This window comes from Octopus bimaculoides, chromosome 1, assembly GCF_001194135.2.
Source record: "Octopus bimaculoides isolate UCB-OBI-ISO-001 chromosome 1, ASM119413v2, whole genome shotgun sequence".
In the NCBI taxonomy this organism is placed as follows: Eukaryota; Metazoa; Mollusca; class Cephalopoda; order Octopoda; family Octopodidae; genus Octopus; species Octopus bimaculoides.
In genome coordinates, this window is record NC_068981.1 from 41271620 (window position 1) to 41291450 (window position 19831).

General features: G+C 35.4%; 1 protein-coding gene across 1 annotated transcript in view; it reads right to left on the reverse strand.

The window, feature by feature from the left end:
- Positions 1-18210, reverse strand: part of LOC106878940 (PX domain-containing protein kinase-like protein) — a 52707-nt gene extending 34497 nt beyond the window's left edge. Inside the window, exons 1-6 of the mRNA XM_014928312.2 lie at positions 17847-18210; positions 8931-9119; positions 4853-4949; positions 3618-3695; positions 1329-1402; positions 732-806 (exon numbers count right to left, since the gene is read on the reverse strand). Coding sequence (XP_014783798.1) covers positions 732-806; positions 1329-1402; positions 3618-3695; positions 4853-4949; positions 8931-9119; positions 17847-17945 — 612 coding nt within the window. The 5' untranslated portion in view covers positions 17946-18210. The remainder of the gene's footprint in view (positions 1-731; positions 807-1328; positions 1403-3617; positions 3696-4852; positions 4950-8930; positions 9120-17846) is intronic.
- Positions 18211-19831: the final 1621 nt, after the last annotated feature.

Sequence of the window (19831 nt, forward strand, 5' to 3'; positions counted from 1 at the left end):
GAGGGAGGGAGAGAGAGAGAGGGAGAGAGAGAGGGGGGAGAGAGAGAGAGAGAGGGAGAGAGAGAGAAAGAGAGAGAGAGAGAGAGAGAGAGAGAGAGAGAGAATAATGTAAAAGTTGTAAAGAAAATTAAAATAAAAAACAAATTTTATGTAGTGCAAATGTTATCTGATGTAGAACTTGATACAGTGAGTAGAATGGCTAGGTATGTTTATTATATCAAAAGTCGAGGCTTCTCAATCCTATTTCTTTTTGTTACTTTCCTAATTTTCAATCTAAATTCACCAACCAAAACTTCTGTTTCTACCACAATAGATTTTGTGTTCTTTGTGATCATTTGAATTTTCTGGCCAAGCCACAGAAATATGAATTCTTTACTCTTGAACAATGTCCACATCTTCCATACTTAGAACTGTATCCATCCTAATAGTTCCCGTCATGAATGTGAAACCCCCACCTGTTAGATGATATCCTTGTTACCTAGCCTTTATAATGATCCTGCCAATAGCTTTGCAAAATGTGTCCTTCAGTTCCTTTAATGTGACTTGCATGGTACATGTTAAGATTAAAATAGGTGATTCTCTTTTCTACAAAACATCTAACTGCATGACTTGCAGAATATTATAATTTATTTTTTAACATTTCAACATTACCTTTCCACTCTTGTTATTAGTTGGACAGCTTTTCAAATATATATTCACATGGATTGAGGAATATTTTGAAATTAACCTACCTGCAGATTTGGAAGCAGCTTTATCACAGCCATTAATTCTTTTGCAGGTAAAAACTTAGAAGGTCCATAATCATTCTGCAACAGAGACAAAACACATCATTAAATAGGATATAAGAGACTAAAACAAATAAAACTAGCTGGTATGTAAACAGTAATATGTTAACAACCTTTTCCTTCATGTATGCCTCAGCTCCTTCACACTTGCTAACTTTTCTTTAAGTCTTATAAAAATATTTTACCCAACTAAAAATGTCATCCCACTAAACAATATAATTCATTGTTTCTTTCCAGAATTATATTTGTCATCCACTAAACATTCTTTGCAACTAAGATGAATAAAGAATGAATGAGACTAAGAATATATTGAAATCACTGTGATGTAATTATTAGTTGATCATCATTTGAATAGTTCAATTTTATCTTTTGTTAATATTCAGGAAATAATATATATGCATAGTGAAGTAGTTTATGTCTTCATAACATAAATGAAAGTCTGTATACCCATAACAACATCAACAAAATGTTGTATAAACTCATAACAATATCAATCAAATAATCTACATATGCATAACAACATAAATGAAACAGTTTACATACCCATGACAATAACTGTCTTTCTTTTGGATTTTCATAAGGTTTCACTACAATATAATGTTTCCGTAATCGCCAACCTTTAAAGAGATAGAGAAAACATGGAAAGATTTCAAAGTTTTGCAAATCATCAAAATTATATATATATATATATATATATATATATATATATATATATATATATATATATATATATATATATAAAGGAATGAGAAGGAAAGCTTGCTACTGAATATGAAATAAAAACTGGCAATAAATAAAAGGCACAGTTCTTAACTCGAAAGATAATTACTCCAAGATTAGAAATATGCCACCACTAACTATCAATATTTCTTGTCTGATTTCAAAGAGAGGCATGCATCATTACCATTATCTTCATTTAATGTTCCCTTTTCCATGCTGGCATGGGTTGGACAGCTTGACAAAAATAGACATGCCAGAGGGCTACACCAGATTCTATGTCTGCTTTTGTATGGTTTCTACAGCTGGATACCCTTCTTAATGGCAACCACTTAACAGAGTGTACTGGGTGCTCTTTATGTAGTATCAGCACCAATGAGGTTGCCAAGTACCCATAAAATAAGACCTCTCAACTGAGTGGGATACAGAATGGAGGGATAAGAAACTATGACAGAGGGACTAGGAGCAGGTGCCTTGCAAAAGAAGTGAATACATGTCTTGCCCACTAGGAAATTGAGAGAGAAAGAGAGAGATTTAAGATCTGGGTGCAATGTGAACACAAGACAGAACAGGATAGAAGAGCAGAAAAGGTGGATGTGTAGGTAAGTGCACTGAGTGAAGATAGTGTGACAAATGATTAGAGAGAGGAAATGATTTGGACGCAGAGGAAATTGAAGGAAATAGGGTAACGCAAATGATTGAGAGAAAAATGAATGTTAGAATATGAGCTTTGGAGGAAGGCTTGACAGAATCTCAGTTCTTCTGAGGAAGGATCTTCTCAAGCACAGCATATCACCATTCATCTTGGTCCCCCATCATCTACTCTGAGGTGCTCAACATCTACCTTGGTCTTCCTCTTCTTCATACAGCTGTCTTTATACAGCTGTCCTCATCCATCTGCATCACATGACCATACTAGAGCAATATTCTCTCCTGCACACCGCATATGATCTCTCTTATGCCCAATTTTTCTCTTAGCACATTTGTACTTTGTTGTACATGCACATCCATTAGAATATGATAGCTTCATTTCTTTCTAGTCTTTGTATGTCCTCTGCATTCACAGCACAAATTTAACAAACATGTAACATTGCTGTTTGTACATAAGCATCTTACAATCTGCCTTTCATTCTGAGAGAAAGGCCTTTTGTTACCAACAGAGGTAAAAGTTCTCTGCATTTTCTCCAGCTAATTCTTATTCTAGCAACTATACTTTTGAAGTATCCTCTTCCACTTCTAATTAGGTCACCTAGATAACAGAAACTATCTATTACTTTTAGAAAAAGAAGTACAGGAAGCTAGGTTTTGTTTTGGTTTAGTTTAATACTTTTTATAGGAAAAAGAAATAGAATTTAGCATTGTTGCAGTATAATGGACGTTAAATATGTAGTCAATGGTAACAGTAGTTTTTGTTAATAACTTTGATGTCTTTTCCATTTGTGTGGACATTGTTATTAAGTAAGAAGTATTGCATTCATCACAGAACAAATCAAGTTTAGTAAAAATTAAAAGCATAATATCTCTTATATAGAACCAAAATATACATCAAATTACATTAAATATGTATTGTGTAGGCCTGAATATATAAATAACAATTAGAAACTAAAGAGAAGTGATAAATTATATATCAGTGATTAAGTAGATATAGAAGAATCCAAACAAGCAATAAACAAAATTCAATAGGAAATATTTTACTCCTGTTGGTACTTTTGACAAAACCTGTACTATAGGATTTTGGAATTTACAGCCAGAACATTATGAAGATTTAACAAAACAGTCAAAATATATTATAGAAAAGGTAACTTCCTAAATAATTTCAGAGGAAGTAGTAAAAAAAAACCCCACCTGAAATAAATAAATAAATACACGAGACTAAAATCATTATAGTAAAGTAATATTAACTTTTGTATGTTGTGAAGTTAAGCATTATGAGTTGTACTTCATATGTTCTTTGTTTCAGTCAAGTTAACTCAAAACAGGTTATTACTTTTTCAACATTAATGAAATAGCCTTCAGAAAGCCATCCAAAATGAAAAACTAAATTATGTTATCGATCCAGAAATGGATTTCCTATTATCTTCTGAAATAAAAAAAGGGAGAAAAAAAAAAACTCACCAAGATTGTGTAGAGGTTCCACTACTTCCCATTTTGGTTCAGATCGGAAAATCATAGAAACATGTTGTAAGGCAGTCTCTAAAAATAAACATATGTATAGAAATATACATATATATAGTTATAAGTTTGTTGTATAGTGCTCATGTGAACTGCAAATTGTCAAAAAAGAGTAAACAAGGGAAAAGAAAGCAGCAATAAATCAAGTAAAAAAAGACAGCAATTCTGAGTATGAAAAAATCTCTCTGAAAGTCAAGGGTGCTGCACTGCTTTTTGATTTTGTAAGCATATCCATAGGTGATAGAGATATTGAATCAAGAAGGTGGCCATAGCTTTGCTGGAAAATAGAGTATAATGTGGAATCTTTAGTGTAGTGATCCTCAGAGAAGCAAGATACCCAAGATATCATGGTGAGTGACAGAGGGTATTTGTTGAGGTACATGTCTTCGGGCAGCTTCTAGTAAATCAATATTCTGAATAAGGTGCAGGTTCTAGACTGTAGATATAAACTGTGTGGGCATACAATAACATAAATAGCTTTAAATAATTAGCCAATGAGTCCGTGACAAAGGTCTTACAGAGTGATGCTAAGACACTTTTGGCCTTTTAGATGATTTTAGACACACGTTATGGAGAGAGTGGGTAAATTGCAGTTTCTTCCTGCCAGAATGTATAATGTTGCACTTATATACAACCCAGCTTTAGTTGCCAGATGACATACATCTTCTCCAGGAGAGCTAAATGGATTGTTCTATTACAGCAACAGTTTCTACTTTGTTCCATGCACCATCGTTAAAACTGTCCTGTCTCATTTGTTAATTAATTTGCAGACAGGTAAATGAAACATATATACTTAAGCTTTTACAGATGAAAATTTTGTCTCTCCCCACAGAAATGATTGATATCTTGCCCGCCAGTGAAGGAACCTTTGCATCATTGTATATCCTGCTAAAAATAGCAGCCAAGTTACATTCAAATTACACTGTACCATCTTGAAAAGAGAGAGAGACACTGAATAACAGGTCTAGATGTACAATGCTTAAGAGAAAGATGGGGTAGTCATGCTGGAATGCTTCTGATTATAGGTCTACTGAGTCAAGGTTGATGTGGATCTAAACAACAGCATTGTACCTATTTGGCCATTATGAATCCTCAGTTGATCTACATAAGACAAACAAACATAGCAAAACACTATACTTCCAACATGCATCAATTTTATGTTGCAACTAAGTGCTTACCTCGTAGATTATCAGAGTAATTCTTTGCATTGAGGAAACGTTTGACAATCAAGCTGGAAGCCAACAAAGGATATTCCAGTATTGAATTCAAATATTGCTGAAAATATAGAAAAGATAAATGTACCAAATTAGATTAAAATAAATAAGAAATAACTTAATCCTGCAAACAAAAACGTTTTACATATAACTAACAATCAAGTGTATAACAAAACGAGAAGCAGGCATCAATATCATTAAAATAAGGGACGTGCCAGTGGCATGTAAAAAGCACCCACTACACTCTCAGAGTGGTTGGCGTTAGGAAGGGCATCCAGCTGTAGAAACTCTGCCAGATCAGATTGGAGTCTGGTGTAGCTATCTGGTTTGCCAGTCCCCAGTCAAATCGTCCAACCCATATTAGCATGGAAAACGGACGTTAAATGATGATGATGATATTATACAACCATAGAAGGTTCACATACAGTACTCCAAGTTTCATAGCAAACCATGGGTATGAATTGCTTGACTGATGATCAGTAAACAATACTTGTGACACTGTTTGTCAGCTGATGAATAGAGACTTCACACAATTGCTGGTGAACACTGACTGTCAATTGAACACAACTTCATACGCATGACTTGCCAGGAAACTTGGAGTACTGTATGTGAATTTTCCATTGTATAATATATATGTGTGTGTATATACATATGTATCATCAGTGAATGTTAAATGATGATGATAATGATATATATATAGTTCCACCCATGTCAGCATGGAAGGCAGATGTTAAACGACGACGATGATGATATATATGTGTGTGTGTGTATACTTTTTTTTTAAGGCGTGTGGCTTCGTGGTTAGGGTATTTGGCTCATGATCGTAAGGTTGCAAGTTCAATTCCTGGCAGCACGTTGTATCCTTGAGCAAGACACTTTAATCCACGTTGCTCCAGTTCAGTCAGCTGGCAAAAATGAGTAGTATCTGTATTTCAAAAGGCCAGCCTTTTCACATTCTGGGGAGTTTAGCCACTTGCACGTTAATTTCACAAGCAGGCTGTTCCATTGATCGGATCAACTGGAACCCTCATCGTCATAAGCAATGGAATGCAGTTACTATTTTTTTTAATGCCAAAGCTTTTCTGAAAATGCAAATTTGTGTATAAAATAATGTCACACAAAAATCTGTGATATCTTTATCCATTGGAATATTTCCAAATTTAAATATAATTACCATAATTAATCCTAAAAGTTAAAATTTATACCATCTATTTCTGATGCTGTTAAAGAATTATGACCAGCTAATATTAAAAACATTTAGGGTAAACACTTATGTGCTGACAGTACTGCTGTACTCTTTTCTATCATATCCCATGTTGTAAATTCAAATATTCTTCAGCATTTAACCAACTGTGGTAAAATTTCCATTTCTTAATCAATATCTTCTCAGTCCTATAAAAATTACACAGCTGATGATGAAATCCCTACATAGTATCTTGACCTGCTAAAAACAGAAGCTCAATCTCTCTCGCACTACATTTAACATCCTGTAAAAGGATTGTATATATAGGCATGGCTATGTGGTAAGAATTTTGTTTCCCAATCACATGGATCCAGGTTCAGTACCTTGGGCAAGTGTCTTCTACTTTGGGCTGTAATAGTTGAAACAAGTAAAAGATAAAAGAAAATTGGATGCTCAAAGGATCAACAATTTGCCAAACAGATGGGATTGTGTTATCAATGAAGGAAAATATTATCTTGATTAAGTATATCAATTAAGACTGAGGAAGCATTTGTTTCTTCCAATCTTGAAATACAATGGGACTTTCTTTCCAACTTAAGATATTCCTAAACAAAAGACCAGATAGTCATGACAGGAATACTTTTGAGTCTAAGACTACTTCATCAGAGTGGGCCTGGGGGCTAAACAACATGTGATGCCTATTTAAATCTTCTTTGGCTAAACCAGTGAGTGTTGAGTACAGATCATGAATGAACAACCTTTTAATCTTTACTCCAATTTCCTATCAATCGATATAGCTAAGGTGAAATAAGTAGTGACAAGGAAACAGGGCATGTAGAAAACATAAGAAATACATTTAGAACAAGTCATATAAAAACCTGTGTTGGAGTATGCTAAAACAATACTTCTTCAGATAAAACATTAGATTTGGGACGACACACTAGTGTTGTTGTGGCAACTATTTCAGATCTTGAGTTCTATGTACAGCTAGAAGTGGATGGTTGTGATATTTACCAGTGAAGGGGAAGGTGACCTGTTATGCATGATACTTTACTTGCCAGTCATTTCACAGTAATTAGGAGATAATGAAACACAGGTTTTAAAAATAACTTTATAGCAAACTTTATTACTTTTTTTTTTTTTATCTCAGTAACAATATAAAAAATGCCATTGTCAGTATCATCATCATCATCATCATCATTATTATGTTTGGTTTGAGATTATTTTATAATTTTGAAGTATTTAGTTTGAGTTTGCTACTTTCCAAAATTTGGATACTGCCACAGTCAATTTTCATCTTTCTATACATTATAAAAAAAAGTAGTCAAATACAAGGGTTAATTTAATTTACTACCTTCATCTGCACTAGTGTGGAAAATCATTATTATAGTCATAATATCATCATCGTTTAATGTCCATTTTCCATGCTGGCATGGGTTGGACGGTTCGACTGGAGTCTGGGAAGCCAGGTGGCTGCATAAGGCTCCAGTCTGATTTGGCAGTGTTTCTACAGCTGGATGCCCTTCCTAACGCCAACCACTCTGTGAGTGTAGTGGGTGCTTTTTACGTTCCACTGGCACAGGGGCCAGAGGAGGCTGGCAACGGCCACGGTTGGTTGGTGCTTTTTACATGCCACTGGCACGGAAGCCAGTCAAGGCAGCGCTGGCATCCGCCAGGTTCGGATGGTGCTTTTTACGTGCCACCAGCACAGGTATCACAACTACAATTTCCATTTGATTTTCATTTTGATGTTGATGTACTTGACTCAATAGGTTTCCTCAAGCACAGCAGATCACCCTACGATCCAAGGTACTTTTGAATGGGCTGGGGCTGGTTGTGCGAAGCTGGTGTAGGATACAGCCGTGAACTCACTTTATTTGCTGGGTCTTCGCAGTCACAGCATATCTCCAGAGGTCGCGGTCTTTCGTTATTGCCTCTGTGAGGTCCAATGTTCGAAGGTCATGCTTGACCACCTCATCCCATGTCTTCATGGATCTACCTCTACCCCAGATTCCTTCAAGTGTTTTGGAGTGGCACTTCACACATCTCTCCTCATCCATCCGTAGTACATGACCATACCAGCACAAGCATCTCTCTTGCATGCCACATCCGATGCTTCTTATGTCCTACATTTCTCTCAGAGTGCTTACACTCCGTCATGTGTGCACATTGACATTACACATCCAGCAGAACCAACTAGCTTCATTGCTTTCAAGACTATGCATGTCCTCCACAGTCATGGCCTATGTTTCACTGCCGTGGAGTATGGCAGTTCACACACATGCATCATACAATCTATCTTTCACTCTGAGAGAGAGGCCCTTTGTCACCAGTAGTAGTAGGAGCTTTCTGAACTTTGCCCAGGCTATTCTTATTCTAGTGGTAACACTCTCTGAGCATCCACCCCACTACTAACTTGGTCATCTAGGTAGTGGAAGTTATCAACTACTTCTAGTTTCTTCCCCTGGAGTGTGATGGAATCTGTTTTCTGAGCATCTGTGGTGTTTATTGCCCCTATGCATCTGCCACATACAAAAGCTATCTTCTCGGTTAATCTTCCTTTGATGTCGCTGCACCTCTTATGTGTCCATAGCTTACACTGGGTACATCTTATGGAGTTTCTACCTACACCTTTTCTACAGATCAAGCAGGGCCACCTACCTGAGAGGGTGAGTGATGTGTTCGCCTTCCAACTTACTAGAACTTTGGTCTTTGCAACATTGACTCTAAGGCCTTTTAACAAACATGTATAATATCTAGATATGTTTTTTTTTTTTTTTTCAACAAAAAATAAGAAAAAGATCACGACCAGTAGATTCTAAAATGAGATCAGTTATAATCTGATAAATCCATACATACTTGCAGTCCTAATTGCCTTTCAGCAACAAACTCTCGTTCCATATTTCCAAACATCTTTTTAGGTGGTATAGCTAGTTCAATATTGGACATGTGTAACTCTGCATCCAAAGCCACAAAATCACTGTACCGTTTTTTAATGGTCCAGTTATTTTCAGTAACAGCACCCCTTTGCACTCGAACAATATATTCCTGAAAATAAAACAAACTAAAGTTATAACAAAAACAAACAAGCAAATATTTATTCAATGAATAAATTGTTGAATGAAAGAGATATACCACATTGCATCAATGGTTATTTATTTAAAATTTATCCTCAGATGGATGAAATGTAAAGTCAAACACATGTAAGATTTTAAATTGGAATTAAAAGGCATAAACCAAAACTAATGTAATGTATTTAGTACAACACTTAAGTGTCTAAACCAATCCTACTTCCCTCGAATGTATATAAACTGAAAAATATCAAACATAAAAGAAATGCCAGAAGTTTCCCATATAAATCTGTCATTATCAGTTATCGTTTGTTGTTCTGTTGAGTCTGTGGTGGAGGTGAGATTAAATTCTATAACCTATTGGATTGCACAACCCATACCAGCATGGAAAGCAGATGTTAAATGATGATGATGGATGATGACATACCACCAAAACTTGTCAAAATTCATCTTTCTCAAACTATATTCAAAGAGAGTAGAATCCAACATTTCGAGCTTCACTTGTTATTTTAAGTAGATAATAATTATGGTATCAACTTACATCTGAAGTACGAATGACTATTGCAAGATAAAAGTGTCTTGGTCATGTCTGGTAAAAGGAACTGCTCTTATCAACTATAGATATCTGACAACCATCCAATGATATAGTCTTACAGCCAATTAACTCAACTAGTTATGGTTCTTTTATAGGTCTATAAACTGGAAATCTGTGTCAGCGCATCATGTATCATATCAACTATGACTGATGGTATTAGAAATAGTAAAATATAAATAGCATTTATATAGTAGCCACATTTCCTAAAATCACTACCATCTTTAAAAAAATGGGAGAATATTTTGGACAATGTATTCCTAAATACCCCAAAAGATGGGTTGTAATGGTAGGAATATTTATGATCATAATACAACTCAATCAAAGCTGATCTGGGGCTAAGCAACTACATAAACATGGGATATGTTTGCAACGAGGAGGCAAACATATTCTTATAACTTAAAGAAGTTCACTATGAGGAAGAGAAATCTAACATTTTAGACAGAACCCTATACCAGAAAATTCTACTCGTAACAAAACTTTCCAAATTTTCCTCAGAGCAAAATAATATATTTTATTTTGCAAACCTTTTCTACTTTGTATTTGGAAAATAGTTTCCTGGTATTCTGATGTTTCATTTTCTTGTCTCTAATGATTTAAAGATTTAATCTCAACAATAAAACTGCTATTGATAGACTTACATTCCCTTTTTATCTACCGTCATCATTAAGTATTTCCAGTTCCCACTTTTCATGGAACTGGGTGCTCTTCCTATCACAAATCATAAACTAGGTTCACTAACATTGTATTTACTAACGTAAATGCTTCAGTTATGCTTTATATAGTGTATGGGTGAGATGTGGATGTAAAATAGTTGTATTACGTGGATTTGAATGAAAAAACATAGGGGATGGATATACTATTAATTTGTTCAAAGAAACAAATATGATTGTAGTAGTGTAACAGTAATGTCTGTTGGCTTAGTCGGGGTAATGTTTTGAACAAATTTGTATCATGCTTGTTAAAATTAGATATTTTTTGGCATGATATACTTAGCAACACTTACAAATATTTTCCAAATGTAAAAGCTTATTCAAATCAATTTAATGTAAATTAAAATGAACTTCAAAAATATATTGCAATGTTGAAAGAAGAATTTTCCAAGTGAGGTAAAGGTTTTGAAACCTAACTTGATTGATTTGAAAATGAACCCATTTGATCTATCACTTTTTGAGTGGATGCACGTCGATAGTTTTGAAATGGCAATGATAGAATTAACAACTTCAAAATTGTGGAAAACAAAATTTGTGGAATTACAAAAAACTCTTGGAAGAAGCTGCTTGGAGAAGTCTGTTGCCATCTTCAATTGCTGGATGTCATTGTCTGAAAGATTTAATTCTTTGAAGAAAATCTCATATGCTCTGCTTTCAGCCTTTGGCTCAACATATACATGCAAGCAAATTTTTTCACATAAGAAGTCTGTTTTGAGTCCACAAAGAAGTTGTCTGACAATTCAACATTCGGAAGCTTGTGTAAAGCTAAAAGTCATAAATTATGCACCTGATATTGAGAAATTAAACAAAAACGTACAGGGACATGGTTCTCATTAATTTATAGAAATTTAATGTAACTGTTGTTTATAACTTGTTTATAATTTGAAAAAAAATTTTTAATTAATTTTTTAAATAAAATTATATTTGTTTCCCTACAATTTGAGTTATTAAAGGACTAATAAAATGTATTTCGGTTATAGCAAGTTTCAAAAGCATAAACTCTACTAATAAAAGTAGTAATACGAGGTTGGCACGCACAATGCTTTTGAAAGCTAGGTTTGGCACTCCTTTATCAAAAGGTTGCTGACACCTGACCTAGAGAATGCTTTTGATAGAACCTGTGCCCTGTGAGTGGATGAATGGCTTGTGATAAAGAGCTGTATTAGCCATGTACAGATGTGCAGTCAGGTGAAATGAAAGCAGTAAACAGAATGATGAACTGAGTGAGAAGATGGGAGATGCATACCAGGTCTCAGTCTGTACCTCCTTCAGTTCATTATAGTCCTGCAAGCCACAATAGAACAGTTTAAACCCAGCAGCCCAGGGAGTTCCTTTAAGCAAAGACCTAGTTTTTATAGCTGAATCTGTGATAGAGTTAAATACACAGAAACAAAACCTGAAATCAAGAGGACTCAAGTGAAATTTGAAATCACTAAAGTATTAGTAAATAGAAAAGATAGGACACAATTGCAATCAGGAGAATGACCTTGCCCTGTGTGAAAAAAAGTAGTAGGTAAGAATTCTATACAATTTGGCCAGTGTTAAGCATAAAAGGTGTAGTGAAATCACAGGTTGGCTAACAGAAAAGAAAAAGATTCATATGCAACAGGTGCACATGGGTAGTAAGTACTGAGAGTATACAGAAAATAGATTTTTTCCCTGTACCCAGATTTTGCTCCCGAGAAGTAGTCAATAGCTCTTGTTACCTAGAAGACCTAAATAATAGCGGAGAAAGGTATTCTGGATGTATAGTAGTCAGAGTAAAAATTAGCTGGAAAAAGGTCAGGACATGTAAAGAATGCAAGATGCAGCAACAAGCATGCTCTCAATTAATTCTTCCTCACCATGTTTGTTCCCACCTATCTTATATGAGGAATGGTCTTCTCAGTAATCAATGGCATCAATAGGAAGTAATTAGAAAATTGAAATTCTCAGATATGAGAAAACAGCTACTGCCAACACTATATAAAATCACCTACACACACACTCATTCACATTACAATTTATATATAGAGATATATTCACTTGTGTGTGTGTGTGTAAACAGACGTCAACATAGACAATTTGTATATAATCACCATTCTACATCTGCTTTCTATGTTGACATGAGCTGGACAAGTTATCACAGTTTGAGTCAGTTCTTATTCAGAACTTTCCTAAACAGGTTGGAGGACAATATCTCACATAGACATTCCATTTTTGGCATGGTTTCTACAACTGGCTGCTTTTCTAACACCATTCAATTTTTGGACTATATTGGGTGTACTAGAAGCTGTCATGTCCTTGGCAAGATTAAAGATCCTCTTAATTTTACATTGTTTCCTCATGCTCACCAATCACTTTACAGAATATGTCAGTTGCATTTCATCATGGTACCAACACTTCTGGAACTGCTTGTAATCCCACAAGACTAAAGAGTCCTCATTATTTTGTTTTTCTTTATTCAAGAGGTGACTGAGTGAGTTGATAAGAGAAAGAGTAGTGAATCAGAGTGAGAGTTAAGAAAAACAAGAGTATGGTGGAAACAGAGTAATTGAGGTGAGACAGTAGTAAAGAAAGAAGAAATGGAAGAGAGACAGTGATTACAGTTACATGCTTGCTGGAAGAGTGAGAGTTAATGATGTATAGTAATGGAGACAAGTGAGGATGAGAATGACGGCAGAGAGGGAGTGATGGCCAGGTGTTCAGAAGGGTGAGGATTAGTATATGAGTACATCCAATGCAATCCCATGTTACACAGACATCTGAAGGGAAAGAGAGATTGAGTAATAAGGAAGGTGGAAGTGGGTGTTGAAGATGGAAAATCCAATGCTATCCTTTGATATATGGGTGGGAAAGTACAATAGGAGAGAGTGTGATAGAGAGGTGGGAGGGTATTGAAGAGGTGGGGGAGTGTGACAGCAGTTGAAGACTTTTCAGGAACATAATGTTTGTGAGAGATCATATGTAGATATATTGTACAACTCAACCTCTATCACTAATACAGCAAGTTAGTCTACCCAAATCTCAACCAAGCCCCAAGTAGTAGTGACTCGACAGATAGCTAAAGGGAACAGCTAGCTGCTGCTGAAATCCTAAGTGGAGATTTTATATATATATATATATATATATAGTTATCTAAAATCCATGAGTCAACAAAAACAAGCATTCATATATTAATTGAGTGGATATATTATTAATAGATACAATAAGGCGTCGAGTTGGCAGAATCGTTAGCATGCTGGGCATTACAGAGTAACTAAAGGGGTGCTCCAATGTTTATATTCATGGTGCAGTCAGCCAGTATGCTAGGGAAAAGTCTGTGCTCATGGGGGCAGGCCAGATGGAGAGAGCTCTTTAGTATGATCGTTTTCTCAATCAAGCAGAGCCTGCATCTCCTACTGCTGTTAAAGTAAGGTTTACACTTTTCCAGTAACCTCTACTAGATATCATGTGCAGCATTTTTCTTCAATGTCTATATGTGGTTTACTATAGATGTAACATTTATCTCTGTTAGATGTAAAAAAGGAGTGGAGGTTGTTGAATCTGGTCCTGAAAGACCAATCACATCCACATATTTTCACACATCCATCACTCCACCGGGCTCCTTTGATGCCTCCTCCAACTCATACACAATGATTTTGGCAGACATTACTTTTGTTTCAGGTTTGGACCTACCTGGTAATATTCTTTTTATGCTAGGAGCATAGCTAAAAGAGACAGTCAGGATGAGTCTGTTAAATATTTTCCTGTATCTATGAGTTTAGGGGCAGTGTTTATTAACTAAATTCAGGAAGATTCAGGCTACACAAGACTTTATGTTCATAGACAATAGAAGTGTAAACCATGAAGTTGCATTTTCTCTTATTGGGGTTAGGGACAGGCATATACTTAATCTTATTCTTAAAACTAGTATAGAGCTGAAGCATGAAAAATATCCCTACTCAAAGACAGGCTGGAGATTTTTCTGTAAATTATGGCAAACCCACAGACCAAATGTGACACTTTCAGATCTCCTGTGACAAAGACCCCACACCATATTATTCTTTCCAGCATTTTCTGAAGATTGCCAGAGTTATCTCAACACTCAGTATGAAACCAATTGGTAAAGTGGCTGACATGAGAATACTGTAATTCAATAATAATGATACCAAATTTTGGCAGAAGACCAGCAAGTTCAGAGGAAGGAATGAGTCTATTATATCGACCCCAGTGCTGAACCGGTACTTATTTTATCAACCTAGAAAGGATGAAAGGCAAAGTTCATCTCAGCGGAATTTGAACTCACAAATTAAAGACAGACAGAATGCTGCTAAGCATTTTGTCTGGCATGTTAACAATTCTGCCAGCTCGCTGCCTTCATCATCATCATCGTTTAACGTCCGCTTTCCATGCTAGCATGGGTTGGACGATTTGACTGAGGGCTGGGGAAACCGGATGGCAACACCAGGCTCCAATCTAAATTTGGCAGAGTTTCTACAGCTGGATGCCCTTCCTAACGCCAACCACTCAGAGAGTGTAGTGGGTGCTTTTACGTGTCACCTGCACGAAGGCCAGTCAGGCGATACTGGCAACGGCCACGCTCGAAATGGTGTCTTTTATGTGCCACCCACACAAGCCAGTCCAGGGGCACTGGCAACGATCTCGCTCGAAAATCCTACGAAGGCCAGTCAGGCGGTACTGGCAACGGCCACGCTCAAAATGGTGCATCTTATGTGCCACTCGCACAAGAGCCAGTCCAGGGGCACTGGCAACGATCTTACTTGGCTTGCCGGGTCTTCAGGCACAAGGCCTGAAATTTCTGGGAGAGAGTAAGTCGAGTACATCAACCCTAATAAACCTGAAATGTGGGGTGAGGGGGATAGTCGATTGCATCGACTCCTGTGTTTCACTGGTACTTAGCCTTTCGAGCCCGAAAAGATGAAAGGCAAAGTCGATCTTAGTAGAATCTGAACTCAGAACATGAAGATGGACGAAATGCCTCTAAGAATTCTAACCGGTGTGCTAACGATTCTGCGAGTTCGCCACCTTAATAATAATCCTTTCTACAATAGGCACAAGGACTGAAATTTTGAGGGAGGGGGCTACTTGATTACATCAGCCCCAGTACTTGACTGGTACTTACGTACGTACGTATATATGCATGGACATATCTACACACGCGCTCCCCTTGACTATGTTTCCTCATAATTTCCTGAAAAAAGGGTATGTTTTTATTTTCCAAATACGCTTCAGGTGGAGTAGATTCCCATTATATCGCAATTTACACATACACATATCACTATATATACTAAATAAATCTTGTATTTGTAGAAAATTTCATTAAAAAAAATAGCCATTTTTCAGAAAGTTATAAGAAACAAACCGACACATGGATTTTCCAAAACAATTCTCCCAATCCCTGAGAAAAAATGTTCCAAGACAAATTCCGATATAATCAGAATCCACACCATATGAAGCGAATTTGTATAAAATTTCATTAAAAAATAGGTAAATTTTTAAAATATTCGTTGTTCGTAAAGTTATGAGGAAACAAAATCGGGGTGGGGCACATGTGGGTAAAACTGTTAATCTAGTCCTCATTACTTTTATTAACACTGGAAAGCACAAAATTTTTCAAAATAAATAGTAAAATTGGGTTTTGCGTATGTGCTGAAGTAATATTCAATAAAATTAGGCACAATTTATATGTATTATTGGTTAAGGCTCAGTTAGAGTTTACATTGGCGTTAGTGGTTAAGGAAAAGGATGGTCACGGTTGGAAAGTTGCATGTGTCGAAATTTCATTGGCCATACGCAAAAACAAAATGAATGAATGAATGAATGTTTTCGTAAACATTTCTTTCATACCACAAAATCCAGAATATCGGATTTTTTTCTCTCGTACAATCGTAATCTTTCGCATTTAAAATAAAAATGATTTACGAAAACTGACAAAAGCAAAACAAAAAAAAAAAATTGTTTATCACAGGATGCGTGATCCGAAACGAAGAAAGAAGAAAATTAAAATTTCGATTTTTTTCTTTTGCAGAACTACAAGCTACGAAGATTAATACAAAAATCTACGTTACGGTCGGGGTGCTCATCCCAAAATTCCGCCCTTCTTTTCATCGCAATGAATGAAAATCGGAATATGGGGGAATTAATTAATTTATTTAAATACGGGGGGGGGGTAATTAATTTATAACTCGGGTTTTAAAATGAAAGCTAAATTCGGAGGAAACGCATATATGACACGCGTACAACAATCTGTAGGATCGATAAACCACCACTTGAATGGACTTACTAAGATAGAAACAATTCGATTTTTACTTTTTTAATCGAACAAACTGAACTTTATTCCTAGTACAGTAAACCACAGTTTTACGTTCCCTATCTCGCAAGATTTGCGATAATTTTAAGTATTCTTCGATTCTACAAAGTTACATTCTAGTCGTAAGTGAAAGGTTTGAAAGTAAAAGTGGGCGAAAGTAAAGAATACGTACATTCAGTGGTTAGGGTTTTTGTTAGGTCGAAAACGGGTGGTGTACGTATTCTTGTATGTAGGTTTCATTCGTTTCCGTATGTAGTGATCTTATTCATTAGTTTCTTTAGCGGGAAAAGAATGAACACCAAAAGCTTTAAATCTCCAGCCTCCTTCATACATATTACCATGTTTAGTCAAGTGAATCAGATACTGTCATTAACTACGATCAGGAAAAATTGGCTCGTAACATAAACATGTGAGCTTTAAAGTGAGAATTCTTGACTAATACTATTATCATTCATTACGAAAAAGATGGATAAAAATAAATTCATACATAAAAGATTTCCTTAAATACATATTCAGCTTCGACTCGAAATCTACACGTGATATATATATATATATATATATATATATATATATGTCTCTTTTGAATATGAAAATTTAAAAGTTTAAAAACCTTATATATATATATATATATATATATATTTATTTGAACATACGAAGACAAGTCGAATAATTGTGGGCGTTGCTGAGGGTTATACAAGAAAATAATTTTTTTAACATACACTCAGTGGCATTGTGTGTGTATATATATATATATACATGGCGTATATAAGCACGAAAGTACAGAAGATATCTTAGAAATGCTCTTGCAAACTAGCTTCTTGAAAGGCTTCTAATTAAGGAAGTCGTTGAACCAAGTAAACTGTCACCTGGATCTGAATGTCCGAATGAATATACACAGACATACACAGATAAGCAATTCTATGTAGCATGCAGGCGTTATTTTTCATAGCCATATACCAAGAGGCAATGAAGAAACTATTCATCTATAAAACCGATAATTTTAAAAGAAAAAAAACGTTATAGTAATAGGTAGGATTTCTTTCGAACAAGAATAAAAAATAAAGAGGAGGGCATTTTTTTGCTTTGCACTCTCCTCAAAAGACTTACAATGTGGCTTCCAGCATTTTGTGCACTTTCAATTACACATGTCAGAGGAATTGTATCGTCCAAAACTTTGCTGCTGTGATTGGTCTCGAACACGGCCATAACACCTCGGTGCTGCGAATGCGAAAAACTGGTTTTCTGCTCGATGCTATTTTTATGGTAGATAACACTTAACTCAGACACGAGTTTTTGTTTTAAACAGTAGTTTACAATGAAAATAAGTAAAAATAAAAATATGATCACAATTAATGAAGGAGGATGGGGTTAATGAACAATAAATAGCGTTAATGTATATGCCAAGACAATCCAAGCTCTGCTGCAATTGTTGTCGTCATCTTGTTGACACCGGATTCAAAACAAAAACATACAGCAGGCTTGTACTGTACTCGAGATAATGACAACCATTTACACAAAAGACTTTCATCTGAATGACATTGTTTTATTTTATATTTTCCCCTCTTTTTTGTTCAATTTCTTTTAATGTAATTTCATTTACTGTTGTGCTTTTTTTTCTAAATTTACATTGTTTTGATATTGTTGATGTATGACAATAATTTTTGTTAAAAAAGAGTGGAATAATCTTATAAAATGCTTTAAATATTTCTGCTGCAAAAATACAGTAGAATATAATATTCTACTGTTACAAATAAAATATAAATTTAATAGAATTTAAAACAGGATTTTAAAGCATCATTTTGCATGCACTACCTATTGAATATAAAGTTATGAAACCGAAATTCCGTTTTTCAAATGTAATGAAAATGTAAACAGGTTTTTAAAAAAATCTGTGAAATAAGAAAATTGTTTCTTGGAGTAGAAAATCTTCAAATACTTCACCCTAAACAGCTTAGTCAAGTCAATATTTCTCTCTAAGTAAAATTCATATGCAGAAATACAAATAAATAATGAAAAAGTATAGAGAATATGGATAATTGTGTTGAACAAGACTCTGAGTAGTATAATCTATACTCATGGCTGTGTTGGCAGAGTAGTCTGAAGTATTTAGCTCCAAGACAGGTCTGATCAAGCAGACTTATGATTTAAAGGTATTCCAACCGTAACCATCCAGTCTTTTTATGTTTTTCAGACATAGTATATCTAAGGTTATATTATCTGCCTGCATTTTTTCCTTAAGAGAGAATCTTTGATCTTTCACTTTCAATCGCTAGACTGTTCTCACACTCAGGCATTGCCTTGAAGGGTTTTAGTTAAATACAATTGACCTCAGCATTGACATTTTTTTTTTTCAGTCAGGTACTTATCCTATCAGTCTCTTTTGCTGAACTGCCAAGTTACAGCGAAATAAACAAACTGACACTGGTTGTCAAGCAGTTGGGGATATGTGTAACAAATAGCAAGGCACACACACACACATACATACACACATCATTGTCATCATTTAACATCTGTCTTCCATGCTGGCATGGGTTGGCTGGTAAGTCAGTAGACTGTACCAAGCTCCACTGTCTACTTCAGCAAGGTTTTTAATGGCTGGATACCCTTCCTAACACCAACCACTTTACAGTGTGGGCTAGGTGTTTTTCATGTGGCACCAATGTCGGTTAGGTCACCAAGTAACTTTCAAGACAACAGCTCCTCATGGAGAGTGGGGATATTGAAGGAGGCTGCTTTGTGCCAGGTGATGAGAGGTTAGTGTATGACAGAGGAACAGAAACAAGTTTTTTGCGGTAGAGGAGATATATATGGGTACCCCAGTTGGGTAAAGAGAAAGCTGGAAAGAGAAAGAGGGAGAGAAAGAGAGAGAGAGAGCAAGAATAAGAGTGAGCAACAAAGATGGTGGTGATGTGTTAGCGCATATTCTCAAGGTACAAGGATGTGAATATAAATGAAATGGTAGGGAGAGCATGAGAAGTGAGTTCATATATACATGTATAAATATATATTATATATATATATATATATATATATATATACATATACACACACACACACACACACACACACACATATATATATATATATATATA